Source organism: Rhinatrema bivittatum, chromosome 1 (assembly GCF_901001135.1).
Source record: "Rhinatrema bivittatum chromosome 1, aRhiBiv1.1, whole genome shotgun sequence".
Lineage (NCBI taxonomy): Eukaryota > Metazoa > Chordata > Amphibia > Gymnophiona > Rhinatrematidae > Rhinatrema > Rhinatrema bivittatum.
The window spans coordinates 482,123,769-482,151,167 of record NC_042615.1 but is presented as its reverse complement, the minus strand read 5'-3'; the positions used below and the strand labels follow the sequence as shown (position 1 = coordinate 482,151,167).

The 27,399-nt window shown below is 46.5% G+C and overlaps 1 protein-coding gene across 3 annotated transcripts in view; it reads left to right on the top strand.

The window, feature by feature from the left end:
- Positions 1-27,399, top strand: part of DENND4C (DENN domain containing 4C) — a 233,808-nt gene that overhangs the window by 62,170 nt on the left and 144,239 nt on the right. For all 3 annotated transcript variants that reach the window (XM_029607079.1, XM_029607072.1, XM_029607087.1), the window contains exons 5-9: positions 271-440; positions 12,554-12,795; positions 16,724-16,790; positions 17,113-17,171; positions 25,135-25,279. In XM_029607079.1, coding sequence (XP_029462939.1) covers positions 271-440; positions 12,554-12,795; positions 16,724-16,790; positions 17,113-17,171; positions 25,135-25,279 — 683 coding nt within the window. The remainder of the gene's footprint in view (positions 1-270; positions 441-12,553; positions 12,796-16,723; positions 16,791-17,112; positions 17,172-25,134; positions 25,280-27,399) is intronic.

The window sequence follows — 27,399 nt, the reverse complement described above, 5'->3', positions numbered from 1 at the left end:
CATGGAACAAAGTATTTCCTAGCAGTAGATGTCAGCTTTTAGTCAAACAGTGATGATAGCACTATGGGAGAAGGAGCAACCGGGGTGGGCTGGTGCCATGTCCTTAGCCTCATGATTAAAAATACATTTAAATAGAATTGTAATATTATATGAGAGGGCATGTGCCCAGAATGGTGCCTTGGTAGAAAAAGTGAATTCTCCTGTTAAATAGGCTCCACGTTGCTGGTGGGTAAAACAGCTGTGTCTGGGTTCTGTCTCGACCTCTTCCAGGTTTAATCTTCAGGTATCCGGAAGAAGATTACGAGTCATTCCCGCTGTCTGACTCTGTGCCTTTATTCTGCCTCCCTATGGGAGCGACTATCGAGTGCTGGGCCCCTCAAACCAAATACCCACTTCCAGTCTTCTCGACGTTTGTGCTGACAGGATCTTCTGCAGAAAAGGTACGTGGAAAGCAACGAGTCGCTGCTGGGGGCGGGGGGCAAAAGAGATGACTGTACCTGTTCTTCTTGATACAGATAGAGATCTCCTTACTTGGAAGTGTTTTGGTTGGTTATAGCCACAACCCCAATTTCCTGCAGCAGGTTTTCAGGACTGGGTGGCAGTTAAGTAACACATTTTTCCAAATTTTAAGTTTCACATCCATCACTATTTAAAAGTCCGTTTCTTTTTTTTTTTTAAATTAAAAATATTTCACGTTTTTAAACCTTTAAACCATATGCAGATACAGCATTTATCATGTACAAAATTGCACCCATTTATCAAGTAAAGATATGTTACGCATTTTTACCTGTGAAATGTCACGTTTTTGTTTTGGATTGAAATGCAGTGCAGCCATCTTGTTCTAAATCTTTTCTTGAGAAAGTCTGCGGTTGGCCTTCCGAGTGTATGAGCCTGTGTGCTGAAGCTGCGCTCGGCATCAGCAGAGCTTGTCACGCTGTTAATTGAAACTAATGCTGTCTCTGCCAGCTGTGGGACAGGAGCAGCTGCAGACTTCCAAAATAGATCCAGGTCTTTGTCAGCTGGTCTATAGCTGGCCACGTGTGCAGGTGTGAGAACCTTTGTATCAAGATGAAATTCTACTAAAGTGATATCACACAGAGTCTAGAAATTATACTTAAAGATTTTTTTTTTTTTTTTTGAGGGATCAAACCCTGACTGCTTGCTCTGTCCAATTCAACCTCACGCCCTTCAGGAGAGGTGAGGAGGGACTGGATTAGAGAACAGAGGTGGCCAATGTAATAAGCTGCACTGAACTTGTTGTTTTTTATGCATTATTTTGCATATATTTGCAATTTAAGTAATGTTTTTTTTTTTAAACTTTAAAACATTTTCTAACATTTCTGTGTTCATTTATGTGGTTCTTCATTAGAGAAAATGGGATCTTAGTGATTAGTGCTGGAGGGAAAGGAGAAGGGATCTGGAGTTGGGGAAAGAAGGGATCTCACAGGGGAGTTGGTTAAGGGAGGAAGGAAAAGATGGGCAAATCAGAGTGGGGGGATATAAGAAGAAGGATCTAAGGTCAGGAGAGGAAGGAATGATCCACTCCCCCAGACATCAGTCTTCTGTCTCTCACTCGCACTCCATTCAGTCCCCTTCAGTCACACACCACTCCCCCTCCAGGTCTTACTTACCGTCTCCATCCATGCTCCTCCAATCTCCTCATTCGCACAGCCCAGCTCCTCTGATCCCCTCACTCACTCTGCTTCCTCTCTCTGATCCTCTAACTCACTCCCTCTCCTCTAAACCCCCCGCACCTCTTGCTCACTCTCCACTGCTCCCAACCCCTGATGTTCCCTTCCTCAGTCTTGCCCCACATCCCCTCTAGCTCTTTTTCTTCCTTCATTTCCCCATCCCAAGGGCAAATATACACACATAAATACCCAATCATTTCCTCAGCCCATTTCACACCCCATCTCTTCTTTCACACTCCCCTCAACTCCTCAGTTTCACAAATGGTCAGCTCCTCTTTCCCAACCCATCCTTTGTGAGTAGTTGACACTAGACTCCCTATTTTCCAGTCTCTCTCTTACATGCCTTCCAAAAAAAAAAATCATTATCCTCCTGATGTTACCTCACGACGAGCTGGGGCGGCGAGGACGTCAGGTTCCGGGTTCCTTCGGCGACGTTCTCGGGCAGCAGTGCAGGCCGACGCGATTCAGTCACTAGCTCTGCCCCCCATGGCATGTCGGACTTTAACCCGGAAGTCCCCGTGTTTACGTGGGAACTTCAGGTATTTAAAGGACTGAGCCCAGCACAGCATTGCCTCGGCTATAGGCTTGCTTGTGCTGGTGCTCCTGTGAGTGACTTCTGGTTCCTGTCTGATTCTGACCTCGGATTGCCTCTGGACCTGTTTGCCTGCCGCCTGCCTGGACTACGGATTGCCCCTGGACCTGCCTTGCCTGCTGCCTGCCTGGACTACGGATTGTTTCTGGACTTACCTAGCTCACCCCGGCCTGAAGCATGGTGTGCCATCTCCACTGGCTGAGAGCTCCCTAGGATCTACCATTCCGGAAGGTAAGATCCTTGACTACCTTGGATTCACATATATAAATCATAACACCTGATTCTCTTTTAGAACCACCCCTTCCCCTACATACAATAATAATTGTCCCATGGTTCCACTTTCCTGCAGAATTCCTGTAGCACATTTAACTCTCTCCCCTTTCTCTGCAGATTAGGCAGCACATCAAGCTGCGTCTTCTTTCTTTGCACCCCCCCCCCCCCCTCAGTCCTGTTTGATGCTTTGAACCGCGAGGAAACACAGCCTCATAGTTGTTTTTGACATGGTGGCATCGGAATTTCGCAGCTGCCCCCAGTGCCCTTGGATGATGTCCATCACTGACCCCCTTCGAGGTCTGCGTCCTGTGCTTTGTTTAGGAGCAGGTGTTTCTCCTGACTTAACTGGTGATAAGTGTAAGGGTGCCCCCTCTGTACCAAGATGACCCCTAAGGGTCACCACTTACCTACATAAGATGGAAAAGCTGTTCGGCCCTAGGAAGTCTGGTCCTTCGACCTCTGTGTCAGGTTCGTTGATGCCCTTGGGGAAGAAGGATCCAGTGGTTGCTGGGGCCATGCTGTCTTCTCCACCACTGGGTCTCCAGGTTGAATGGGGCACTGGGGACCGGTCTACATTTCTTTCCTCTCCTTCCAGGTCCAGCTCATCACCGTCTCCCTCGGCGCTGGGGAAAGACCAGGCCGAGCACGTGGGAAGGTGAAGAAGCACAGTCATTGGTCTCCGTCTTTGCACAAGACCAAACTCGGAATGGCACTGGCGATGGCTGAGATGCCCCCGAAGAGGCCCTGGGCTGAGGAGGTGTTGCCCTCCATTGAGGCCGAGGGCCCGAGATGGTCCCACCGATACCGGTGCTGGACATTGGTCTCCCTCGGGGCTCTGAGGGAGACCAGATAGCGCTGCCTCCTCCTCCAGCTGTCCTGTCTTTGGTGGCATTCGCCGAGGAGTTAGAACGCAGAGTACGGTTGGCGGTCGGCCAAGCCCTACAATGTATCGAGCCACCGATCCCGTTGGGGCCACCACCGATGCTGGAGTCAGTGCTGTTGATGCTGGTACAGTTGCTGGAGTGCTTGGATATGTTCCTTGGTGCCCTGCTGACGCTACCGGTGCCCCAGGTGCCCTCGATGTCCCATCGGGCAGCAACACTGCCTCCCATGGAGACCATTCCCATCACCGATTCTTCAGATGAGCGAGTATTGTCATGCCCAGTGGCACCTGTTCTGAGGCTGACTCCATGGCCGGCATTGCCAGAGCCCCTACCGGGGCCATCAAAGTCCCTGGGGCTACTGATGCCCATGGTGCGCCCCCTTGCCAAGACTGTAGTGAGGATTCCCCTGTCCCCAGGCAATCTCAGTGAAGAGAAAGCCCCATGTGACCCATGGGCAGATGATGCTGCAGAGTCTTCTGCTGACTCTGAGGACCTACTCTGAGTCGTCACCTCTGAAGGCGAGGCATAAATCCCCTCCCGAGGACTTGACGTTTGCAGGCTTTGTGCGAGCCATGGTGGAATCCGTACCCTTCCAGCTCCTGACTGAGGTGGACTCCAGGGACAAGATGCTGAAAGTCCTCCAGTTTGTGGATGCACCTAAGGAGATGGTGGCTGACCATGACATTTTCAAGGAATTGTTTGTCTGGGTCTGGGAGCACCCCATCTCGGTACCTCCTGTGAACAGGAAGACCGATGCGGTGTGCAGCCTACCACGGGTTTGAACACCAGCTACCACACCAGTCTGTGGTGGGTGTAGCATTCTTGCACCCATTCCTCTGCTCCCCTGGGCCGAGAACACAGGGCTCTGGATGCCCTGGGGAGGAAAGTCTTCCAGGGTGCCTTGCTGGTGGCCTGCATTGCCTGCTACCAGTTGTATAGAAGCCAGTATTCCAGGAACCTCTGGAACCAGATTCCAGATCTGGTCGAGCACCTGCCTCAGCAATTGCAGGAGGACTTCACAAAAGTGGTACAGCGAGGCTTGGAATGTGATAAGCATGAGGTCCAGTCCGCAAACAACATTTTTGAGACATCGGTGAGAGTGGCCTCAGCGGACATTGGAGCCCACTGCATGGCCTGGCTCCGAGCCTTCGACCTCCAGTCAGACGTTCAGGAGTGCCTTGCGGACTAGCCCTGTGCCAGAGAGAATCTCTTCAGGGACAGGATTAAGGAGGCAATAGCACAGCTGAAGCATCATCATGAGACCCTCCAGCATCTTTCGGCCAGCACCTCGGACCTGCACCTCTGGTAAGAAACAGAGGAGTCCCTTTTACTGGCCATGCAGGTACTAACTGCTGCTGACCAGGGAGAGGTCTCTGCGGGCTGGCCTCAGGGCTCACCCAATGCAACAGTGAGCCCCTGCGACTCAGCCGGCATCCCAGCAAAGCCCAGCCATGGGGTTTTGACTGGCTGAGAAGGGAGTGTAAGCGAGCCACCTCGGTTCTTTGCAGATTGCTGGCCGTCCATCACTTTGGACTGGTGGGTCTTGTCCATCATTCGTCACAGGTACAGGTTGAACTTTTGGAGCAACCCTCCGGACTCTTCCCCCATGTCCCTTTTGGGGCCTTTAAGTGAAACAGGAGGTACTCTTGACAGAGCTCTCCACCCTTATAATGGCCAGGGCCGTCGAGCCTTTTCTGCCACAGCAATGAGGGAGCAGGGTTCTACTCCAGGTATTTCCTGATTGCATAGAGAACAGGGTGACTCTGGCCTATTATGGACCTGAGAGCCTTGAACAAATTCTTGAAGTGGGAAAAGTTCAAAATGGTCTCACTGGGCACCCTGATTCCTCTCCTGCGAAGTGGGGGGACTGGCTTTATTCCCTCAATCTAAAAGATGCCTACACCCACATCAAGATTTCCCGAGGGCACAGAAAGTATCTTTGCTTCATGGTGGGTGAGAAGCACTTCCAATACAGGGTGCTGCCTTTTGGCCTGGCATCTGCACCCCACGTCTTCACCAAGTGCCTGGCCATGATAGGTGCCTACCTGCAGCGGCTGCGAGTGCAAGTTTTTCCCTACCTGGATGACTGGCTTATCAAGAGTGCCACCCAGGAAGGGAGCACTGCGGTCCCTGCAAAACACCATTTGGGTGTTGGAAACTTTGAAGTTTCTGGTCAACTATTCGAAGTCGCAGTTCATCCCGTTGCTCCAGCTGGATTTTGTTGGTGCCAGGATGTTTCTATCCTGGGATCGAGCACTCACCATAGTGTCTCTGGCGAGAGTGAGATCTCAGTTGCCAGGTTTCGGCACACCATATGCTCCGCCTGTTGGGACACATGGCTGTAACCGTCCGTGTCACTCCTTTTGCTCGTCTGCACTTTTGCAGGGTGCAGTGGACCCTGCCGTCCCAGTGGTGCAAGGCTTTCCAGAACCTTCAGGTATGCATCCGTATTACTCCACCACTCTGGTACTCCTTGTCGTGGTGGGAGAATCTGTCCAATTTGGTGATAAAGGCGCCCTTCCAGGCTTCCCCTGTTCAAATTGTGCTCACCACGGATGCTTCCAACCTGGGTTAGGATGCCCATTTTGGAGGGTCTCCGCATCTAGGGTTGATGGTCCATCTGGAAGCGAGGTGTCAGATATATCTCCTGGAACTCCATGTGATCCGATACGCTCCTCAGGTGTTTCGAGATCGCCTGGCCATCAAGGTGGTCCTCATCCAAGCCGAAAGTCAGGTGGCGATGTGGTACCTCAACAAGCAGGTTCATCCTCTGCCAGGAGGTGGTCCAGATCTGGGCTTGGGCTCTGTCCCAGGGCATTCTGTTACGAGCCATTTACCTGCTGGGGACGGAGAATGTGGTGGCAGACTACCTGAGTCTTTCCTTCTGCCCCCACGTGTGGTCCCTGAAGCAAGAGGTTGCGGATTGGATCTTCCATCTCTGGGGAACCCTGAACGTGGACCTATTCACTTCCCCTGCAAAAGGAAAGTAGATCAGTTCTGCACCCTGTTCAGAGAGAACAACAAACTGGCATTGGTTGCCTTCGCCAGACATTGGGGCATGTGCCTCCTGTATGTGAATCCTCTGCTTCTGTTTGTGTTGAAGACTCTTCTGAAGCTCCGAACCATGATCCTCTTTGCTCTGTATTGGCTGCGGCAGATCTGGTTCTCCCTCCTGCAGGATCTCTCTCTCCGAGAGCCGATCAGTCTGGGGTCCATCCCAGACCTCATCCTGTAGAATCAGGACAGATTCTATCCTGGATATCCTGGATATCCTCCAGGCCTTGTCCCTAATTGCTTGGATGTTGAGAGGATGATTTTGCAGCCCCTAGACCTCTCGGATGATATGTCTTGGGTTCTGGTGGCGTCCAGGAAGCCTTCTACTAGGAAGTCTTATGGTCTGAAGTGGAGGAGGTTTTCAGTTCGGTGTGAGCACCTCAGCTTGGATCCGTTTGCTTGCTCAACACCGAAGCTACTTGATTACCTCCTGCACCTCTCAGAAGCTGGCCTAAAGACCAACTCCGTCCAGGTCTATCTCAGTGCTATTAGGGCCTACCAACAAGGGGTAGATGGCTCCCCCATCTTGATGTAGCCCATAGTGGGGAACTTTGAGGAGTCTGCTTCAGCTGACGCCTCTCCTAAGACCCTCCGCTGAGTCCTCCGACCTCAGTGTGGTCTTGTCCCAGCTTATGAAGGCTCCCTTTAAGCCTTTGAGTTCCTGTGACCTGAAGTACCTGACCTGGAAGGTTGTCTTCTTGGTGGCAGTCACATTGGCATGCAGGGACAGAGCTTCAGGCCTTGGCGTCATATCCACCTTACACAAAGTTCCTCCATGTTAGGGTGGTCCTCTGCACACATCCTATGTTCCTGCCTAAGGTGATGACTGATTTCCATCTAAACCAGTCAATCGTCCTACCCACCTTATTTTCTAAAGCCTCATTCGCACCACGGCAAACAGGCTTTGCACAGTTTGGATTGCAAGAGAGCCTTAGCCTTCTACCTGGAGTGGGCAGCAGGCCATAGGCAGTCCACGCAACTCTTCATCTCTTTTGACAGGAACAGATTGGGAGTTGCGGTTACTAAGCAGACTCTGTCCAACTGGCTAGCGCATTGCATCTCTTTCTGCCACACTCAGGTGGGACTGCAGCTTGGGGGACATGTCAAGGCTCATTCTGTCAGAGCCATAGCAGCTTTGGTGGCCCACTTGCGAGTGGTCCTAGTAGATGAGATATGCAAGGTTGCGACATGGGAGTTCCTTTCACACCTTTTCCTTGCACTACTGTCTGGACAGGGATGGCCAACATGACAGCAATTTCGGTCAGTCTATCCTCTGGAATCTCTTTCAGCTGTGAAACCCAACTCTTCCTACCTCATGCCCCTTGTTTGGGTTCAGGCTGTCTCCCTGTGTTACCATCAGCACCTCGGTTGTTGTGCCTGTTGGCACCTGGTTAGGTGACTGTTGGTCCCCTTGTTTCGGGAACAGCCTGTAGCTAGGAATTCATCCACTTGTGAGCAGGACTACCATCCTGCTTATCCACTTGTTACAGGTAAGCAAAGTTGCTTACCTGTAACAAGTGTTCTCCTAGGACATCTGGCTGTTAGTCCTCAGGAAACCTACCCGACAACTCATGGAGTTGGGTTTTCTCCTATGTTATTTTATTTTTCGTAATTCTATATTATGAGACTGAAGAGGAACCCTGTGTGGACACGTGGGCTTGCTCAGTGTGCCAGTCAATGTTTCTAGTGCTGGGCTCCAAAGATGATGTCACCCACTTGTGAGGACTAATATCCTGCTGTCCTAGGAGAACACCTGTTACAGGTAAGCAAACTCTGCTTTGTCAGAACATGGTGGTTAGCCCTATCCCAGTAAATGTTTTCAGTAAGGGCAAAACTGGAAAATATTCTAAATTGCCTATCTTGGCACACTTCCTATTTTCTGTGTCCGGCCAATTCATCATGTGAGCCATCACAACAGTTGTAGAGTAGATGTGGTCCAGAGTCTGCAACATAAGCCCTATGAAATGGAATTAAGGACCTAAATATTTATATACACTAGAGCACCGCTGTTCACTTTTATTTTTTTCTCAGAACCCAGGGGGAGGAAAAACACGTAATCCCCGTAAATCAAAAAATATCTTCCAACTTGAGTTTTCATTAAATAAAGATGAAGGGCAATAATTGCTACGGTAGTTTTAACCCTTCACATCAAGTAATATCTACAATTAGACATTTGATGGTATTTTATACTGTTTAAAATGGTTTACAAGTAAATATAGTAAAAGAAAAATAGGTTGTGTTTTGCTTATGTTTAAAGTGATGGGTGGGCCTGCCTGTTCTGGATCCAAAGATGAAAGAGCAGGTATTGGACCTGCTGTTTCTTTTTGTTTGTTTACAGGGCTCACACGTTCATGTCTCATCTCACTCCATGCTTATGTTTTTGCTCCCCACCCGCCAACTCTCTTCCTTAATTTCTGTTGTCTGCTGCTCCATCTGGCTCTCGGTCAGTTTGAGATATGTATTGCCTTACAGTTCCCTCACCTCTTGGAGATCATTGTGAGAACAGCACAGGAGTGTGGGTAGCAGGTAGCTCAAACTTCCCGAAATCTGTGCAGAACCACAAGTTAAAGGAGAACACTACAGTGCATAGCGGGCTTCCAATCCCCATAAAATGATTACACAGCCAGAACAGGCACAGGGATGGGAACATGACTGCAAATCAGTCACTGACACTGGGTTACAACCCTGAGTTTAAGACTCACTACTCTAGAGGAGAGGTAGAGGGAACATGAGAGAGACATCCAGTACCTCAAATGTGTAAATAATACACAAGAAGCACGCATTTAGTGGTGGAAATGAAACACTAGTACAGGGTTGACCAGCTCCGTTCCTTGAGAGCTTCAAACAGGCCAGGTCTTTGGGATATCCACAATGAATATGGATGAGAGAGATTTGCATGCACTGTTTCCATTGTATACAAATCTATCTCATGCATATTCATTGTTAATATTCTGAAAACCAGGCCTGTTTGTGGCTCTTCACTGGTAAACAAATTTCTGGGAGCATTTTGTTTCCTCAACTTTTGGTGAAACAAGTAGATTTTAACAAGCTGAACACACATATGCATTTATTATGTCTGTATCACGTACTGTTTGCCAGAAAAGTGTGATATACATTAAGCATTGTTACATGTCTGTAGCGGCATAAGCTATAATAGCAGTGTTGGCACCAGAAACAGTCAGTTATATGATCTTTCTGTTCCCTCATTGGGATGGCAAACTGCATGGATGGTCGCAGACTTTTCAGCCAAGCTCGCAGACTACTGGCGCAAGATGCGCAACATATATGCGGAGCCCATGCTCTGTCCTGGTCACCAATTTTGCACCTGAAGTATAACTCGTATGCCTTCTTAATGAGTGCAGTCATACTCCTTTTCTGTGCTTTCAGTGTAAACTCACCACAGATGTAACAAAATGTGTCAAGGCTATCACGGTTATTACGACATTGGCGCGACATTTCATAAAGTATATGAAATTAAATCCACAAGCATTAAACTCAGCAGTTTTAGCAATACGATTTGCTCATTCACACAGATGTTGCATACGAGAGACTACTCATTGCTGCTGCTTATATAAGGCTGCGTCATCATGGAAACAAGTTGGGATCTTGCAGCTGAGCTGGGGCTTGCCCCCTAGCAAGTTCTGGCATGATCAGGCAGAGTTTCTTGGTGTATTTTTAAAAAAGTTAGTCTCTGTTACATGTTACGTTGCTTATGGCCGTCAAAAATATGACATGAATTTTAAAAATCATAAAAATTACTGTCCAGCAGGAAAATATATGTACGTGAGATTGTTTTAAAATTTCACAGTTATTTTAACACAAAATGGCTGTTTCTCAAAAACCTTACGTGATGTACAAATTTCGAAGTAATATCTGTGATTAGCATCAAAAAAATCTATTTGGAACACCAAAAAGCCTGAAGGAAACATAAACTTTGTTTACCAGTGAGATCGAAGTTGGCCAACCCAGCATTAGTATAAGAGGTCATATCTGACTCCAAGAGAGCTAAACCAAAGTCTAACATAAGAAAATGTTCTTCACAGAAAGAATAGAATAGCCTTCCAGCGGAAATGGTAGAAGCAAAAGCAAGGGTGGAATTGAAGAAATATTGGGATAAACATGGACTATCTTTAGTTATGAAAAGGCTGTGTGGGATCTGCAGTTAGACTAATAGGCCTTGTGATCTTTATCTGCTGTCATATACTATGTCTTGGTGTTTCACTGGAGTATAGCAGAATGTATTTACTGGATTATTTTTTTTTTGTTTGTTTTTTTTCAATTCCGTCTGCTTGTGACTGTGGTGTTAGTCATTATTTTTAATAATCAAAAGTTAATCTTCAACGTTATCCTATTATACCATAGTGTGGACATTTTTGATATTTGCGATGGTGTGGAATGTAGATTGCACAGGTTGCTAAACAGCAAGCCATAAAAGATGGCTAAGACTTAATTTGTCTCACCTAGACAATGGTTGGTGTCAAGTGGCAAATTACCAAAAACTGCTTCGCCAAATTATTATTGGCCCTAGAAGAGTGGCCCTCCGTTCCCCTGCAGCCCTTACGCAAATGAAAGGATGCAATAAATACTGTTCACTAGGATCTTGAGGCCTGCAACTCAAGCAAGAGAACTGCACGTGGTGGAGGGTGGCTAGAAGCACAGACTCCCACATAAGTGGGAAATCGCGTGTAAGAGGAGACAATTGGTTCTTTAAGTTTGCACCCAGTGATGAATGCTCTTGAGATTTCTAGAGTGACAGAGAGGTGTTGGATTATGTATAGCTTGTTATGAACATGAATCATGTGATCCTCTCCAGGTTTTTAAAGACCATTCTGTTTGAAGAAGCCTACAGTGGAACTACTTAATTGAATGGACTGATTAGGTCTATTGATTCTATGAATTTCTCACTTGTGTTTTACTTACAGATTTATATATTTTTGACAGTTGTATTTTCTTTTACCCTGTGGATTTGTTTTCCGATAACTTTGTGTGTGTTTGTTGTGAGCTGCCTAGGGCCTTGCATAGGCGGATTATAAATAAATCTAACCATAACTTCCTCATGTACGTTCCTTGCCTATAATCTGAGGTAGTTTTCTTTCCGAATGTTACACGCAACACAGTTAGCAGTTAATGTTTTTTCGGCTGCTCTCAAGGTCACTATGCTTTGGTGTGGCCTCTCCGTTTATAAACCAAAACTCCTTTGAAGGCTTCCTGTCACAAATACAGTTTTCAGATTGTAGAGGTTTATTTTGTCACCTTGACACAAATGTGCATGAACTTTTTTGTGGTTGACATGGATTTGAACGAGCCCTAATGTACTTCCCTCTCCAACATTTACCATTTCCGCACTTCAAGGGATTTCTCCTCCCCCCCCCCCCCACCCCCTGAATTAGCGTTTTTGGAATGTGATTGGATTGTGACTTTTGACTTAACCAGACAGACAAACAGGAAATGTACCAAGGTAGGTGGCGGTGTCACTGTATCAGACACAATACCCAATTGCTCCTATGCAGAGGATTGTGGCCCAGATGGTTCCTGTTCTTTTCAAAACTGTCTGGTGCTGCTGGCAAGTAAAGATCTTTCAGATCTGGAATTGATCAGAATAGTACAATAGGGGTGCGATCTCTCGTATTCTGGTTGGCGTATTTTTACAACCCCTGAAAATTTTGCTTTTGTTAGGTATGGACTTAACTTTCAGGAGGTAAAATAAATAAATAAATATCTATCTATCTCTATCTATCTGCAGCCCACTGCTGCCTGTCTTGCCTTCCCATCTGCTGCTTTGAGAGTGTGACTTGTTTCTTTGGGTTTCCTGAGGCAGTGCCTCCCCATTCTGGGTGTGTCCTTCAGGGCTGGAATGGATTTGAGTTTTTTGCTGTTCAGCTTCTGACTCTCTGGGGTCATCCTGGAAGCCCTGATAGACCTCACAGAGGGCAAAGTTAACCTTTTTATTTATTTATTTTTTTTGTAAAGAAAAACAGTTGTATGGTTGGTTTGCTGTTTGCTTTTTTTTTTTTTTTTTTTTTTATCATTGATCAATCACTTCATCTTGATCTCCTCAGGTCTATGGTGCTGCTATCCAGTTTTACGAGCCTTACCCCCGGAACCTGCTGTCGGAAAAGCAGCTTATGCAGCTGGGGCTGGTTACTGCTGTGGAGAAGAAAGCTGTGACCTCAAAATCCATCCATTCCAATAAGTGCATCTGCGTGCTCTCACACTGGCCCTTCTTTGAAACCTTCCGCAAGTTCCTCATGTTTATCTACAAGCTGTCGGTCTCTGGGCCTCACCCCCTTCCCATCGAAAAGTGAGTGTGCTCCTCTTCTCTTGGCGCTGGATCTCCTCTCCACGTAAGGGTTTCTCCTCTTCTGTGCCTGTGATGCTGTGAAAAATCTAAAAAAAAAAAAAAAGGAAAAGCTTGCATGAAGTTGGAGTAACTTTGTGTAATGCGCCTTATCCTGAAGCTGAAGTGCGATTTATCAGTCGTACCATGATTTTCTCTGTGCTGACTGACACCAGAAGCGCCTTCTCTATTTTCATGCATTGTGCTAGGAAAATCCTTTGATCAACAGTAAGTAACGCAAGAATAAAACAAAATCAGTATGGCGCTCCAGACTAAGATGTGTGTTTAACTAGAGAAGCTGAGCACACTAAAATAATGAAAAACAGTTGATGCTTACGCCTCCATCGAGGCCTGGACTGAAATGTTGGCTCTTGCATATTAACATAAGATTTTCTTAATTTAATGCATTTAGAGGCCGATATTCAAAGATCGCTGAATACCTCAATTTAGGCATCTAAGTTAGGCATCTTGTTTCAGCCGATCTTATGTTCCTAAGTTTTGGGCTAGAAATAGGTACCTACAGTCCTGAGTTTTTGAAACCCCTAAGGATGGTTGGTATTTTAACACAGTTGTACTCAGAAGACGATTAAATCTGAATCTCAACCCTGATGAGAGAGAGAACCCCACTGAATAAATAACTTGGACAAAAAGGGTATATGTTAATTAAGTTTTCAACAAAAAGATTCAACAATAACTATCCTTGTAAGAAAAAGTGTGTGACCCCTTCATTCAGTAACTGGTGGCACCATCTTGAATAGCAATAATTTCAACTAAACATTTTTTGTAACTTAATTAGTCTCTTAGATTGCCCTTGAGGAATTTTGGCCCGTTTTTCCATGCAGAACTGGTTCAACTTTGTGAATAGGCAGCTTATTTCAGATCTTGCCACAACATTTCAATAGCATTTTAGGATGGGATTTTGACTTGGCCAATCCAAAACATGAAATCTCTTCTTCAGCCATTCTATAGTAGGTTTAATAGAATGTTTAGGGTCATTTGTCTTCTTGCATGGCCCCTTTTCAGCTCAGCTTTAGCACATGGATGGATGGCCTTATATTCTAGAATTTTCTGATTTATAAAGCAGAGTTTATAGTTCCATCAATGATGGCAAGCCATCCAAATCCTGATACAGGATAACAGCCCCACACCACGATACCTCCACCATCATGCTTTGCAGTCGGGATGAAGGTCTTACTTTGCATGTCAGCGTATGGTTTTCATCAAACAACATGTTTGTTATGACCAGAAAGTTCAATTTTTTGACTCGTCTGTCCAGAAAACATTATTTCAGAAATCCTGTCATCCTGATGCAGCCAGCAGCATTCTTCTTTAGAGCAGTGGTTTCTTCCTTGCTATCCTCCCATGAGTACCATTCCTGTGCATCTTTTTTTCCTGATGAATCCTCACATTATCCATAGTGAGGGAGGTCTATAGATGTTAGGCTGGGGTTCTTTGTGGGTTTGTGGTTGATTTTCTGGCTTGCTGTTGGAGTGATCTTGGCAGCTGATCGCTCCTGGGTACAGTCACTGTAGTCTTTAGCTTTTTCCATTTGTATACTGTCTGATAGTGGATGGATAAAGCTCCAAATGAAAAAGGTTTTCTAATCCTGTCCAGACAGGTGAGTATCAATTGCTCTTTCATAGATCCTCTGAAACTTATTTTGATCATGGTATGATGAGTTTCCATTAACTAGCATTGTGAAGACCAAACTCATAATCTTTTGAACATTTACATAGGTCAGGATGCCGAAATTTGGCCAAGCAGATTTAGTCTGCTGGGTAATTTCGTTTGTTACCCAATTATTTAAGGACCTGATTCTAATTAGTCAATTGACTATGGCCAGGAAACTAAGGGTTCACTTACTATTTCTCTCACACTAATTCTGAATTAATTTTATTGTTCCTACTTTAGACGTTGTGTCTCAAGAAACAGGGAATTGTTTAATGTATATCCTTTTTATTGCATAAGAAAAGACTGGTTTCAATTAAACAAGGTTATCATGGTAAGAACTTGTAATTCTCATTGTTATTCTTGGGGTTCACAAACTTTTTCTCAGCAATGTAACTTTTAAACTTTACACCCCTAAAACTGAAGCATCTACATTTTAGGCCACTTATTGTTTTGCTTGAGCTAGGTGCCCAGTGCTAGAAATCTGCATTGAGTGTCTAATTTCAGTCTCTTAACCTGATCCTGCTCAATTTGTAAGCACCTACATGTAGGTGCTCAGGGATGAGGATTTTTAAATAGGAAGATCTAGGCACTTGAGTTGTAAGATCTTTTGGATTATCGGTCTCTTTGCTTCTCTAGTTAAATGTCATTTTCATGCATCACCACCGGTGGAGTCAGATGGCAATATACTGGCTGTTAAATATAGCTCTGGTGCAACTGTGTAGCAAACCAATTGCTGATGGATATTGCATTGCTATAATTGAATGGATGGCAAGTTACACAGCTTTGCAAAGCATTCTGCAGAAAAGTATTTTTAAAGATGTTGTTATTCAATCAGGGTTTGGCATACTGAGGAACCTTTTGTCCTTCCTGGGTGCCTACAGTATTATCATATTCAGTGTCGTCCTGCTGCACCAGCTTGAGCTCCGTGTTGGCCGAGCCCTGGAAGGGCAAGGGGCCCCCCCATTATCTCCTCTTCCCTCCCTACCCCTGGCCCCTCTGCTTTAGTCTTTCCAATTGCTCTGAAGTGTGATATAAATTGGGCACTGCTGCACCGATCCTCATCGGGAACCCCTGCAGACATTACACTGACACACATATATAGCATGAATGAGAAGTGCAGTCAGGAAGGGAGATTTAAAAAAAAAAATTTTTTTTTAAAGTGTGGCACTGTAATCCCCTTTTTACCAAGGGTCACCTTTAGAGGCTGCTCCACTTTTAAAGGCTGCTCCAGCTCAGTGGAGCTGAGCAGCAAGGTTCAAAGGGCTCAGTTAGTTACTCCACAAGAAAGGTCATATGCCAAGTGTTGTGTTCCAAAATAGTGAATCCAAAAATTAGCAGTTTCAGCAGTACAGAATGCAGGGGGAAAAAAAACACCTGATGTAGATACACAGCCCCAAATACAAAATATGTTCTGCAAAACATTGAGTACCTAACGAGGACACTTGGAATCTCCAAAAGGTGCTTCTCCCCCCCCCCCCCCCCTCCCTTTAGGATCCCTGGAAGCTAGGAAAATCCCCTTTCACTCACAGATTGTAGCACTGTGCCTGGTTGGTGCCAGTCTCTTGGATGAACTTCCCTCTTCCTTAATTCTTTGGCTTAGAAAACCCTCCTGAGTTTGGATGCAGTTGGCTCCCTTACGGAGTCAACTGCATTATTCAATCAGGGTTTGGCATACTGAGGAAGCCAACTCCAGCCATGGGGGGTGGAGGAAAACGCCGCTCCCTGGGCAACATCCAGACGAGGCCCCTTTTATAATCTTTGCACACTGGCCCTCCTGTAGGGGATGGACCCTTCCTATCACTCACACCTCTGATCTACACCCTTGGAACCTCTTGTTGCTGGAAAGTTACCTCTCTTAGCAAATAGTAAAGCATAGACAGCCTTACAGCGGTAATAAAAGGAGTTCCTTTGTTTTATTTCTCAAATGCATAAAAACATGAGTATACTGGGACAAAGGCGTGGAGAGGCAGTCGGGCAGTCCTGCAGGAGTGAGTGTTTCTGGGGAGATTGGACTGTGTGGCACTTCACTTTGCGGTCTGCGTGGGCTGGCACTGGCTGTACATGGAAGGGATGCATGTTAAAAGCCAGCGAGTCCTGCTAAGAGAGACTTCAGAGGGCTCCCCCCCAGCACATCGTCCCTGCTGCTCCCTCAAAATGTCACCGTGAGACCTGAGCTTGCCGAGTCACGCAGTGCTAAAGTGTTTTGTTTTTTCGTTTTCAGGCACATATCCCATTTCATGCACAATGTCCCTTTTCCTTCTCCACAAAGGCCAAGAATCCTTGTCCAGGTAATCGCAAAGCTTTGCTGCACTTCCTTCATTGGGGTGGGATGACAAAGGGGTTGGGATTTGGAGGTTGGGGGAGGGGGGGGGGTGTTGCTGGTATGCAGGCCCTTTTCTTACTTGCCTACATCACTCTGAATGCAGCATACCCAGTGACCAGAGGAAGCAGGGCCCTGTTATTTTCCCTCTGGTTACTGCGCATAATCAGGAAAGACTTTGCTATGATTTGTGTAATTCTGGCTTGGGTACACTTCAGACTTCTTTTTAAAACAGAACTGATCTCAAAGAAATGATTTGTTGTGTTTATGGCTGTATCTTTTCTTTACAGCTGTCTGCCCATGATGCATTAATACTGTCTCAGCCTGTTTCCACACCCTTACCACTCAGGTGAGCTTCATGGTAAATCAAGGCAATGCAAAGCTGCTTTTTTTTTTTTTTTGTTTACCTTTTTCTTTAAAGTTGAGGCCATTGCTGTTTGTCTGAGAGGTAGAAAGTAAAATGCACTGCTCTTGCTGTAAAGATTAAGACTGCACTACCACTGTGTACCTCCCCATCCCTAAAGGACCCTGACACAGGAGAATGGTTTTTGTTTGTAGACTTTTGCATTCTTTTTATTCTTTTCAGCTTGTCACTTTTTTCCCTTCTTCCTCCATTTCTCCTATTTTTTTTTTTTGTTTTGTTTTTAACTTTTCTTGCTGTGGAACAAGTACCCTAGCTGTTCTCAAGATCTCCTCCAACCCTAGCCCTCAGCATTGCTCTGTGCATGGCAAGGGCTGAAATGGTCCTGGCAGCTGTCTTCCCTCCTTGTCCCGCTGCAGTTTGTGCCGGGGGGGGCCAACCAAAGGCTTTTTGCTTCAGAGATGCCTTGCTTGTCTGAGCTCATAGCGTGAGTTGCTTAATGAAGCAAAGGCATTGACAGGATGGCTTGGCCCTCCACTGGGATACAGCGTGGATGTTTTACACTGCACATCCAGTTAGTGAAACAAAGCAAATTCGCTGCTGTTCTGAGGGTCTATCTGGAATTCTCTATACGTACCCAGATCAGTCCAGATGCCTGGGTTTTGCATCCCTGCCAGCAGATGGAGACAGAGAAAGTTTTACTGACATAACCCAGTGTGCCACCTGCAGTCCCTCAGTATTCCTCTGACTCCAGCAGATGGAAGATGGTGCAAAACCTGCAGTTCTGCAGTCAGGGAAAAATATTTGGTTTAAGAGCCTTGCTCCCAGGGAGTTTTTAGGTCCTGCTGGTTCCACCCTTCTTGGTTGAGGCGGATGAGTTGGAGGTTGGTGACCCTTTTGTATGCTTGGTCTTTATTTCTCTGGGGTGTTAAATCTGGTGGTCCAGATCCCTCCCCTTCATGAGGTGGCTGGAGGCTCGAGGAAGCTATTTTGACAGCTTGTCCCTCTTACAGCTCTGTGTCCCAGCGTAGCAGAGAAGTATTATACAGGGTAAAATTATTTAAAAAATAAATAAATATATATATCATCATGTCTTTTCTTTTCGGGCAACTGGGCTTTTTTGTTTCACGGGGAAGAACATGTGACGTGGTTAGCTGTTTGGAGGTAAGCTTCTCCCCCATGTCTGTGATGGTGCGTGGCTCAGTCGCAGCTGAATTGCATCGGGTTGTGATCGGATTGTTCATCAGGCGGTGAGGGGTCATCAGATGGCCCTACCGCTGTGAAAAAATCAGAGACTGGTTCCTGCTCCCGCTCCTCAAGTGCGTTGGGGTTTGCACCTGGTCGGGGCTTCTCCTTCTGTTGGCGTGGAAACCGCAGCTATTTTGAATACTCGTGTGGCCTTTGCTGCAGGAGGGGGGAGGGGTTTCTCGTCCAAGGCTATCCCAGCGTGTTCAAACTCCAGTGGGGGAAGCAAGGGGCTTGGATAAGGAGGATTTTCCCATTTTCCCGGTTCCTGAGATCTCTCAACTAATTTCTGACTCCTCAAGGCCTTTTTCCATGGACATTTTGTTATTACATGAGACCTATTTAGCTAAGCAATGTCCTGCAGAGTCATGTTTGTGGGCCCATGTCCAGCCTTCAGAGGGTCTGGCTACGGGTCCCAAACCTGGCCAGGTAAATAGAAAGCGGACTTCTCCCATCCAGCATTTGTTGAGCCCTTTTCCATCTCCAGGAGACATGATGGATGAGTCAGAGGACTCAGATGATGCCCCAGATGGGATGGGGGTGCCACTGGTGGATGATTAGGTGGTTGATCCAGATGCGGGCGGCACAGGTTAGCTAGATGATCCAGAAGAGATTCCAGTTACTGAAGGTGATGACCCCAGGGTGGTCAGTCTATTTCGTAAGGAGGAACTGTGGCCCTTGATTCCTTAAGTTCCTTAGGAGCTCAGGATCAAGATTCCTCAGGAGGTCTCTGATTTGGAAGGGGCTAATTCAGTCCTGGATGGACTGAAGGGTCCAGCAAAAGCCTTCCCATACCATAAGTCCATGAAATAGCTGGTGGATCGAGAGTGGGAAACTCTCGACACAGTTTTGATAGTGGGGAGGGCTATGGCAAAGCTTTATCCTTTGCCTACCACCCAAGAAAGAGATCTAGGCATCATAGTGGGTAACACATTGAAATTGTTTGTGTGCTGCGGCTGTCAAAAAAGCAAACAATGTTGGGAATTGTTAGAAAGGGAATGGTGAATAAAACGGAAAATGTCATAATGCCTGATCAGCTTGGTGAAGAGATGGCTGAGAAGGGGATATGATAGAGGTGTTTAAAATCAAGAGAGGTCTAGAACAGGTAAATGTGAATCGGTTATTTACTCTTTCGGATAATAGAAGGACTAGGGGGCACTCCATGAAGTTAGCATGTGGCACATTTAAAACTAATCGGAGAAAGTTCTTTTTCACTCAACGCACAATTAAACTCTGGAATTTGTTGCCAGGGGATGTGGTTAGTGCAGTTAGTGTAGCTGGATTTAAAAAAGGATTGGATAAGTTCTTGGAGGAGAAGTCCATTACTTGCTATTAATTGACTTAGAAAATAGCCAGTGCTATTACTAGCAACAGTAACCTGGGATAGATTTAGTTTTTGTGTACTTGCCAGGTTCTTAAGGCCTTGATTGGCCACTGTCTGAGACAGGATGCTGGGCTTAATGGACCCTTGATCTGACCCAGTATGGCTTGTTCTTATGCCTGAGCAGATATTGGAGCTCCCTATCCCTTCCTAGAGTCGATGCTTCAGTGTTGGCGGTCACTAAGAAAATGACTATTCCGATTGCGGAATCTGTTGCTTTGAAGGACGTTTAAGATCGAAAATTGGAGGTTCATCTCAAAAGTATTTTTGAGGTGTCTGCCTTGAGCTTACGAGCGGCCATTTGTACTAGTTTTATGCAGCGGGCTTGTCTGCACTGGGTGCAGCAGTTACAGGATGCTCAGCCGAAGTCAGGCGAGGAGGCTAAGAAGGCTGAGCGCTTAGTGGTGGCAGTGGCATACAGAGTGGATGCTATTTATGATCTAGTCAGAACATCCTCTAGAATTATGATGTCTGCAGTATCAGACAGGAGGTTGTTATGGTTGTGTAACTGGTCGGCAGATGTGTTGTCAAGTCTCAGTTGGGGTTTCTGCCTTTCAAAGGGAGGCTTTTGTTTGGCAAGGACCTAGAGCAGCTGATGACGCATCTGGGAGAAAACAAGGTGCACAGGTTGCCAGAGGATAAGCCTGAAGTTCTTTCAGGCTTGGTCCCGCTTTCAGGATAATAGACTCTCACCCGGCAAGGGGAGTTCCAGGTCCACAGAAGCATTTCTCTTTCAGGAGCCAATCCTGGGGTCAGTCCTTTTGAGGGGGCCGAAGACACCACAGGGGGGAGCGCAGCTGGGGTTAAGTCCTCGCAATGAGGCGAGGATGGTCCATTCTGTTCCTGTCATAGGAGGTTGATTGGCGCAATTTTTATGGGGAGTACCATGGACCAGTGGGTTATCAATGTAGTAAGAGATGGCTATGCTTTAGAATTTGCTTGGCCCCGTTCGAGATTTGTTTCTAGTTTCCCCTTGCGGGCCCCTATACAAGCAGTTAGTGGTTTGGGAAATGCTGGACCAGTTGCAGAGGCTAGGTGCGGTAAATCTGGTCCCCTGTGAAGAGTGAGGCATGGAAAAGTATTCCATTTACTTCATTGTGCCAAAGAAGGAAGGCACCTTTCACTCAATTCTGGACTTAAAAAGAGTAAATGCAGCGCTGAAGGTTCCGCGTTTCTGAATGGAGACCCTGAGGTCAGTTATAGCGGCGGTGCGCACGGATGAGTTTCTGGCTTTTCTAGATTTGACTGAAGCGTATTTGCACATAGTCATCCCGCCCAGACCATCAGCGGTTTCTGAGGTTCATGGTTCTGGGTCAGTATTTTCAGTTTTATGCTCTTCCTTTCGGTCTGGCTATGGTGCCACGCATTTTGACTAAGGTTAGAGTTGTGGTGGCGGATTTACGTCAGGAAGGAGTTCTGGTATGCTCCTATCTAGACGACTGCCTTGTGAGGGCGAAGTCGGAAGCCCTCTGTTGTCAGTCGGTTCAGAAAGTGCTCTGGAGGTTCGAGTCTCTTGGCTGGGCGATGAACTTAACAAAGCGTCACCTGGTTCCATTGCAGTCTCTGGAGTATTTAGGGGCTCGTTTTGACACGTAATGGCAAAGTGTTTCTCATGCAGAAGCGCATGCAGAAGCTGCAGCTGCAAGTTCGTCGGTTGTTGGGACTGGTGGTGCCCAAGGTCTGGGATTATTTGCAGGTCTTGGGCTCTATGGCTTTGACCTTGGAGTTGGTGCCATGGGTGTTTGCACATATATGGTCCCTGCAAAGGACTCTTCTCGCCCAGTGGAACACACTCTCTGAGAAGTTTCATCTTCCCCCTACCATTTAAGGGAGTCTGCAGGGACAGTCTGTCTTGGTGGCTTCTTCATTCCAGTTTGGACCATGGTGTGGAGCTGGAAGTTCTTGATTGGGTGATTCTTATTACTGATGCCAGTCTGTCTGGTTGGGGGGCGGTTTATCAGCAACAGTTGTCGCAGGACTGATGGTCCAAGAAAGAGGCTTTTTGGTCTATCAGTCTGTTAGAGACCAGAGCAGTGCATTTTGCTTTGCTTGCTTTTCTGCAGTTGATGAGGGTCCTATCAGACAATGTGACTATGGTAGCCTACATCAATCAGCAGGGAGGAACCAAGAGTCAGGCATTAGCCCAGGAGACTCAGTTGATTCTTTGGGTGGAGCAACACTTGGAGAGGTTAGCAGCATCTTGCATCGCGGGGGTCAATGTCCAAGCTGATTTTCTGAGTGGGAGAGTGGGAGCTGTTGGAAATGGCAATGCAGCTCATCCGTGAGAAGTGGGGCTGTCCAAGTAGATCTAATGGTGACTCATCAAAATGCCAAGGTGTTTTGTTTTTTCAGTCAGAGAAGAAAACACAGTGCCAAGAGCATCGATGCTGTGGTGGTCCCTTAGCCGCGGGAGGTTCTACTTTACGTTTTTCCTCCTTGGCCTCTTGTATGCAAGGTGTTGTGATGGATAGCGAAACACCCAGGTGAAGTAATTTTCGTAACGCTGGAGAAGCCCCGTCAGCCTTGGTTCTCTGAGCTAGTCAACTTGGCCATGGACGGTCCGCTATGCTTCAGCCATCTAGCGGATCTTCTTCATCAGGGCCCCATATTTTCAGATCAGATGACACACTTTTGTATAGCAGCATGGCTTTTAAGAGGTGGCAATTGAGGCACAGGGGGTACCCTGAAGTGATTTTTATTACTCTGTTACAAGCTGGGCGAAAGTCTAGTTCTCGTTTGTATGTGTGGGTCTGGAAGGTTTTTGAGACCTGGTGTATCACTAACAGGATGCAAGCTCTCAAACCTATGGTGTCTCATATTTTGTCTTTTCTTCAGGAGAGTATGGTCAAGGGTTTGGCCTTTAACTCTTAAGGTCCGTCCAGGTGGCTACCCTGGGTTGTCTTCGAGGTAAGGTAGAGAGGGTCTCCTCTGTCGACTCATCAGATGTAGTTCAGATTCTCCAGAGGGCAAAGAATTTATGTCCACTGGTGAGGAGAATTTGTCTGTCCTGGAACCTTAATCTTGTTCTCAGGGGTTTGTGTGAGGCTCCCTTCGAACTGCTCAGGAGAGCAACTCTTAAGGATTTGACCCTTAAGGTTGTTTTCCTTGTGGCCATATGTTCAGCTAGAAGAATTTTGGAGCTACAGGCTTTGTCTTGCCATGATCCCTTTCTACAGATTTTGGACTTAGGGGTGTTGTTGCATACCGTACCTTCTTTTTTGCCTAAGGTGGTTTTGGCGTTTCATGTGAATTAGACTGTGGAGCTTTCAGCTTTTCCTGAGATAGATTCCTCCGTACCTCACACAAGGGAGATTAAGCTCTTGGACTTGCTGAGAGCTTTGTTGAGGTATCTCAAAGTAACTAATTACTTTAGGGAGGGTTGGATCATCTGTTTGTTTTGTGGGTCAGTTTGAAAAGAGGTTGTATGCATCTAAGGGCACTATTGCGTGGTGGCTTGAGGCTATTGATTTGATGTACATACCTAAGGGTCGTCCGGTTCTTGATGGTTTGAGAACCCACTCAACGCGCTCTCAGGTGGCCTCATGGGTGGAGGCTCAGCAGGTTTCTCCACAAGAGATTTGCAGGGCAGCAACATGGAAGTCTCTGCACACTTTTTAAGTTACTAACATTTGGATGTTGGGGATCTGGCATCCATGTCCTTTGGTGAAAGTGTTTTGCGAGCGGGGACTCTCCAGGTCCCACCCTAATTAGGGAGCTTTGGTACATCCCAGGAGTCTGGTCTGAGCTGGGTACATGCAGGGAAAGGAAAATTGATTCTTTCCTGCTAATTTTCCTTCCTGCAGTACCACAGATCAGTCCAGAACCCACCCAATCTGTGAAGGTGGAGAGGCGTCCGCTCACTCTTTTTCTTGGCATGGAATACAGACTTGTTTATTGGGGGTCATACTTTTGGTTTTTGAAAATTACTCTTCTATAGAAGTCACCATTCTCTAGTTATTGGGGGAGAAAAGGGTCTCTTAGGTTTTGGTATACAGTTTTTAAGCTTAGGTACAGGTCAGTACTGAGGAACTGCAGGTGGCACTTGGGGTTATGTAGCAGTGACAATAAACATTTTTCTGTCTCCATCTGCTGGCAGGGAGGCAAAACCTAGGAGTCTGGACTGATCTGTGGTACTACAGGAACAAAAGTTAGCAGGTAAGAACCAATTTCCTTTCCCTCTCCCCCCCCCCCCCCCCCCAAAAAAAAAGGTTTTTTGGATCAGGCACAGATATAGTCATGGGGAGCTCCAGTGTAGCAGCAGACCTCTCCTATGCATGCAAACCTTTCTTTATGGTGCCTGCATCTCTGTGTGCGGTCATTTGGAGTAGGGAAAATGTTTCCTCTAAGCTGCATGGGTGGGCAGGGTGTTGTAGCTCTGTGCAGGTCGGAACTGGATTGGTTGCCTTCAACTTCTGCTTCCTGAGTGTGTCATTCCACCTGCTTCCTGTAGCCTTCTGGGAGTGAGCAGACTTGGAGCTTGCTCTCCTTCCAAGCTTTTATTTCTTTCTCTGTCTTTCCTGACACCTCCCTTGAGCAAGAGGAAGAAGAGGTATTTATTGCTTGAATGTGGTTTCAATTCACTTTCCTCCAGATTTTGGAGAGGAAGGAGGGTACTGATTTTGATCTGTGGACAAAGAGGGAGGCGGAATGTATGCAGTGGGATGAATACTGGGGATGGGGACAATATCAGAGGATAGATGTTTGGGGAATGGAGATTTGGTGGAGGCAAGGTGTAAGAAACATGGGGGACGAATTGTAGGGATGAGGAATGATGTGAAAAGTGAGAGGATTAGGTGGAGGGGTAAGACATTGAAAAGGAATAGAAGCATACAGTGGAAAATGGAGTGGACTGGTAGGTGAAGGAGCTGTAAGATGTGAGAAGAGATGGCAATAAAGGGAAGATGTGAAAGCTGAGAAGAGAGAGGCAGAGGACGGGTTTCTAGTGGCATCAGCAGTAGCTGGCAGTGCTATGGTAGAAAGATGGAGGTGGAGGAGAGGTAGAAACGACACATAATGGGACCCTCCCCCAACAGACACACTTGTGAAGTTGCATGCAATAGTAGTTCACCTTTCTTTTCTCTCCCTGTCCCATCCCTGGAAAAAAAAAATGTAGAGGCCATACTGGAAGGTGGGCAGGGGATTCAATGAGAAGAAGCCTCTTACGCTCCCAGATGCCCAGAATCATTATACACTCACACAAAGAATTAATGGGAACATTGGGGAGGGGTTAGGGCTTCAGGGAGAGGTTACTGCAGATTTCTGTATGCTGATGTGATGCTGTAGACGGCTAGCCTTTAAGACCAGACTTGTTCTTTCCCTTTTCAGTGGTGCAAACTTTAGCACTTTGCTTATGAACCTGGGACCAGAAAACTGTGCCACTGTGCTGCTCTTTGTGCTGCTGGAAAGCAAGATCCTGCTTCACTCCCTTAGACCGGCGGTGCTGACTGGAGTAGCTGAAGCTGTTGTTGCTGTAAGCATGGTGATGTGCGTCATAGTGTTCTGCACTGTGGAACACGTGGGTCATGCTTTGACCCAACATATGGAAAGAGTGTAATAATGTTGAATTTAACTGCCTTCTCTGGTAGCAAACTTGGATATTGCATCAGGGATATTGACACAAGTAACTCCACCTTTTGTATTGTGGGAGGTGCCATTTGCTGTAGTACGACAATCTCAATCTGTATTCTCTGGCTCACTACTGCTGCTGCTCAAGTGGTTTCAGCAGTTGCTGGAGCCTCTGACTTTGCTGTTTTTCCTCAGTGCATGGGTCATAGCACTGAAAAATTACTAACGCTACAGTAAAAAGATTGCAGGAGCTGGTCACTATCTGCATGATATCATTTAGGCTAGTGTGTGTTTTCCAACACAGTGTTTGTATACACTGGGTCTTCAGTGTGTGCAAATTATTTTCTACATGTTCATTATGGATATCTTGAAAAAGATAGGTTCGGTGTTCTTTCAAGGCAAGGCTGGGAAAGAGCCAGGGGCGGACTGACCATTTGCACAATGGGGCTGTGTCCAAGGGCCCAGAGCACTCTCCCCTAGCCTCAGCCCCAAGAGCCCCAGGTCATTTTGTCTACCCCTGGAATGAGCTGTGTATAATGAAGTGTAAAATGCAAAGAAAAAGAGGGCTTAACAAGTGTTTGGAATTTTGGTGGGTAATGTTGCCCGGGAAATATTCTGTGTTGGTGAACCAACACATGCGGCCAGCTGTCTGGGATGGCAGACCTGGTAGCACAGCTCTAGCATCTAGACTTGTGTGACAGCTTCTGAAGAGGTGCGGAAAGAATTATGTTCATTACCTGAGAGGGATGGAGATAAAGGGGCTGTCTTACATCACAGAGTTGGAACTAAACATGAGTTTGGATTTGTGACCTGGAAAACACATGACTGGGTATTCTTATGAGGTGGCATACTGAGGAGAAATGGCTCACAAAATCCTAGAACTGCCCTGTAGAGGGAAGCCAGTGGTCCTCTCTTTCAGAATGCCTTTAACAGCTATTCCAACCTTCACAAAGTTAGGCTGGCCAGAGTCCTGCGTGTCTCCTGGCTGGTATCCTAGTGCTCTGCCTCTATTAGATACCTTGGGGATTCTGTAACAGTTGTAGACATTTGTCAGCCAGATAATTTTCCAGCAACTGGCCCTGTTTAATTACAGGAATAATAAATCATTGTGAATAGTACAAGGTTCAGAACATGTTTCCTTGAACAAACCCTGCCCTTTTGCTCCAGTAGATGCACCTCTGATGCTCTCTTTCTCTGTAAGGACGTTTACTACAGACTGCGTTTTCCTCTCTGTGTTTCATCGGCTTTATAGAGATAGCACTGAAGTTACAACAGTTGTTAATGGATTTAGGTTCTTCATACTTTCAGTAGCATCATTAAGTGCCATCACGAAAGGACATGGGTGGCTGTGGGGCACCTGTTCTCTGTGCTTCAACTTCCTCTTTATTTAAAAATGTATTAATTTGTTTTGCGCAATGATTCTAGATCTTGGCCACTCCTGAACATACCCAGATCAGTCCAGACAAGTGGGTTTATGCATACCTACCAAGAGATGGAGGCAGAGAACAAAAACTTTGAGGCACTGCTACATAAACGAGGGTGCCACAGTGCCTCAGTATTTCTCTGTTTCCAGCAGAAGACAGAGGTGCAAACCTGCAGTCCTGACTGATCTGGAGTTTGAATTTGGATCTGCTCCCCAAGGTGACAGGTTCCTTTGTGGGCCATCCCTTGGGTTGAGCTGGGCAAATAGGGGGTTTGATATCCTTGGCTGTTGTACTCCGCTAACTCCAGGGCTCCTGATAGCCAGAGGACTGGCTCCTTCTTCGTGCCCTGAGGTCCCTTCCTGTCCGCTGCTGGCTCTTTCAGGAAAGTATCCCCTTTGGGATCCTTGTTATTATTTTTTGTTAAGCTTTGTTTAAAAAAAAAAAAAAAAAAAAAGAGTAAAAAAGTCAGAGAGCTTGGAGAGGTTCCAGCCAGGTGCATAGGCTTGTGGTGCAGCGCCCTCCAGGGCTGTCGGGGTCCGTAAGGAAGTGGGAGCGGAGTGTGCCGTGGCGGGATTGCTGAATTTTCCCTGGTGGGGGAGAG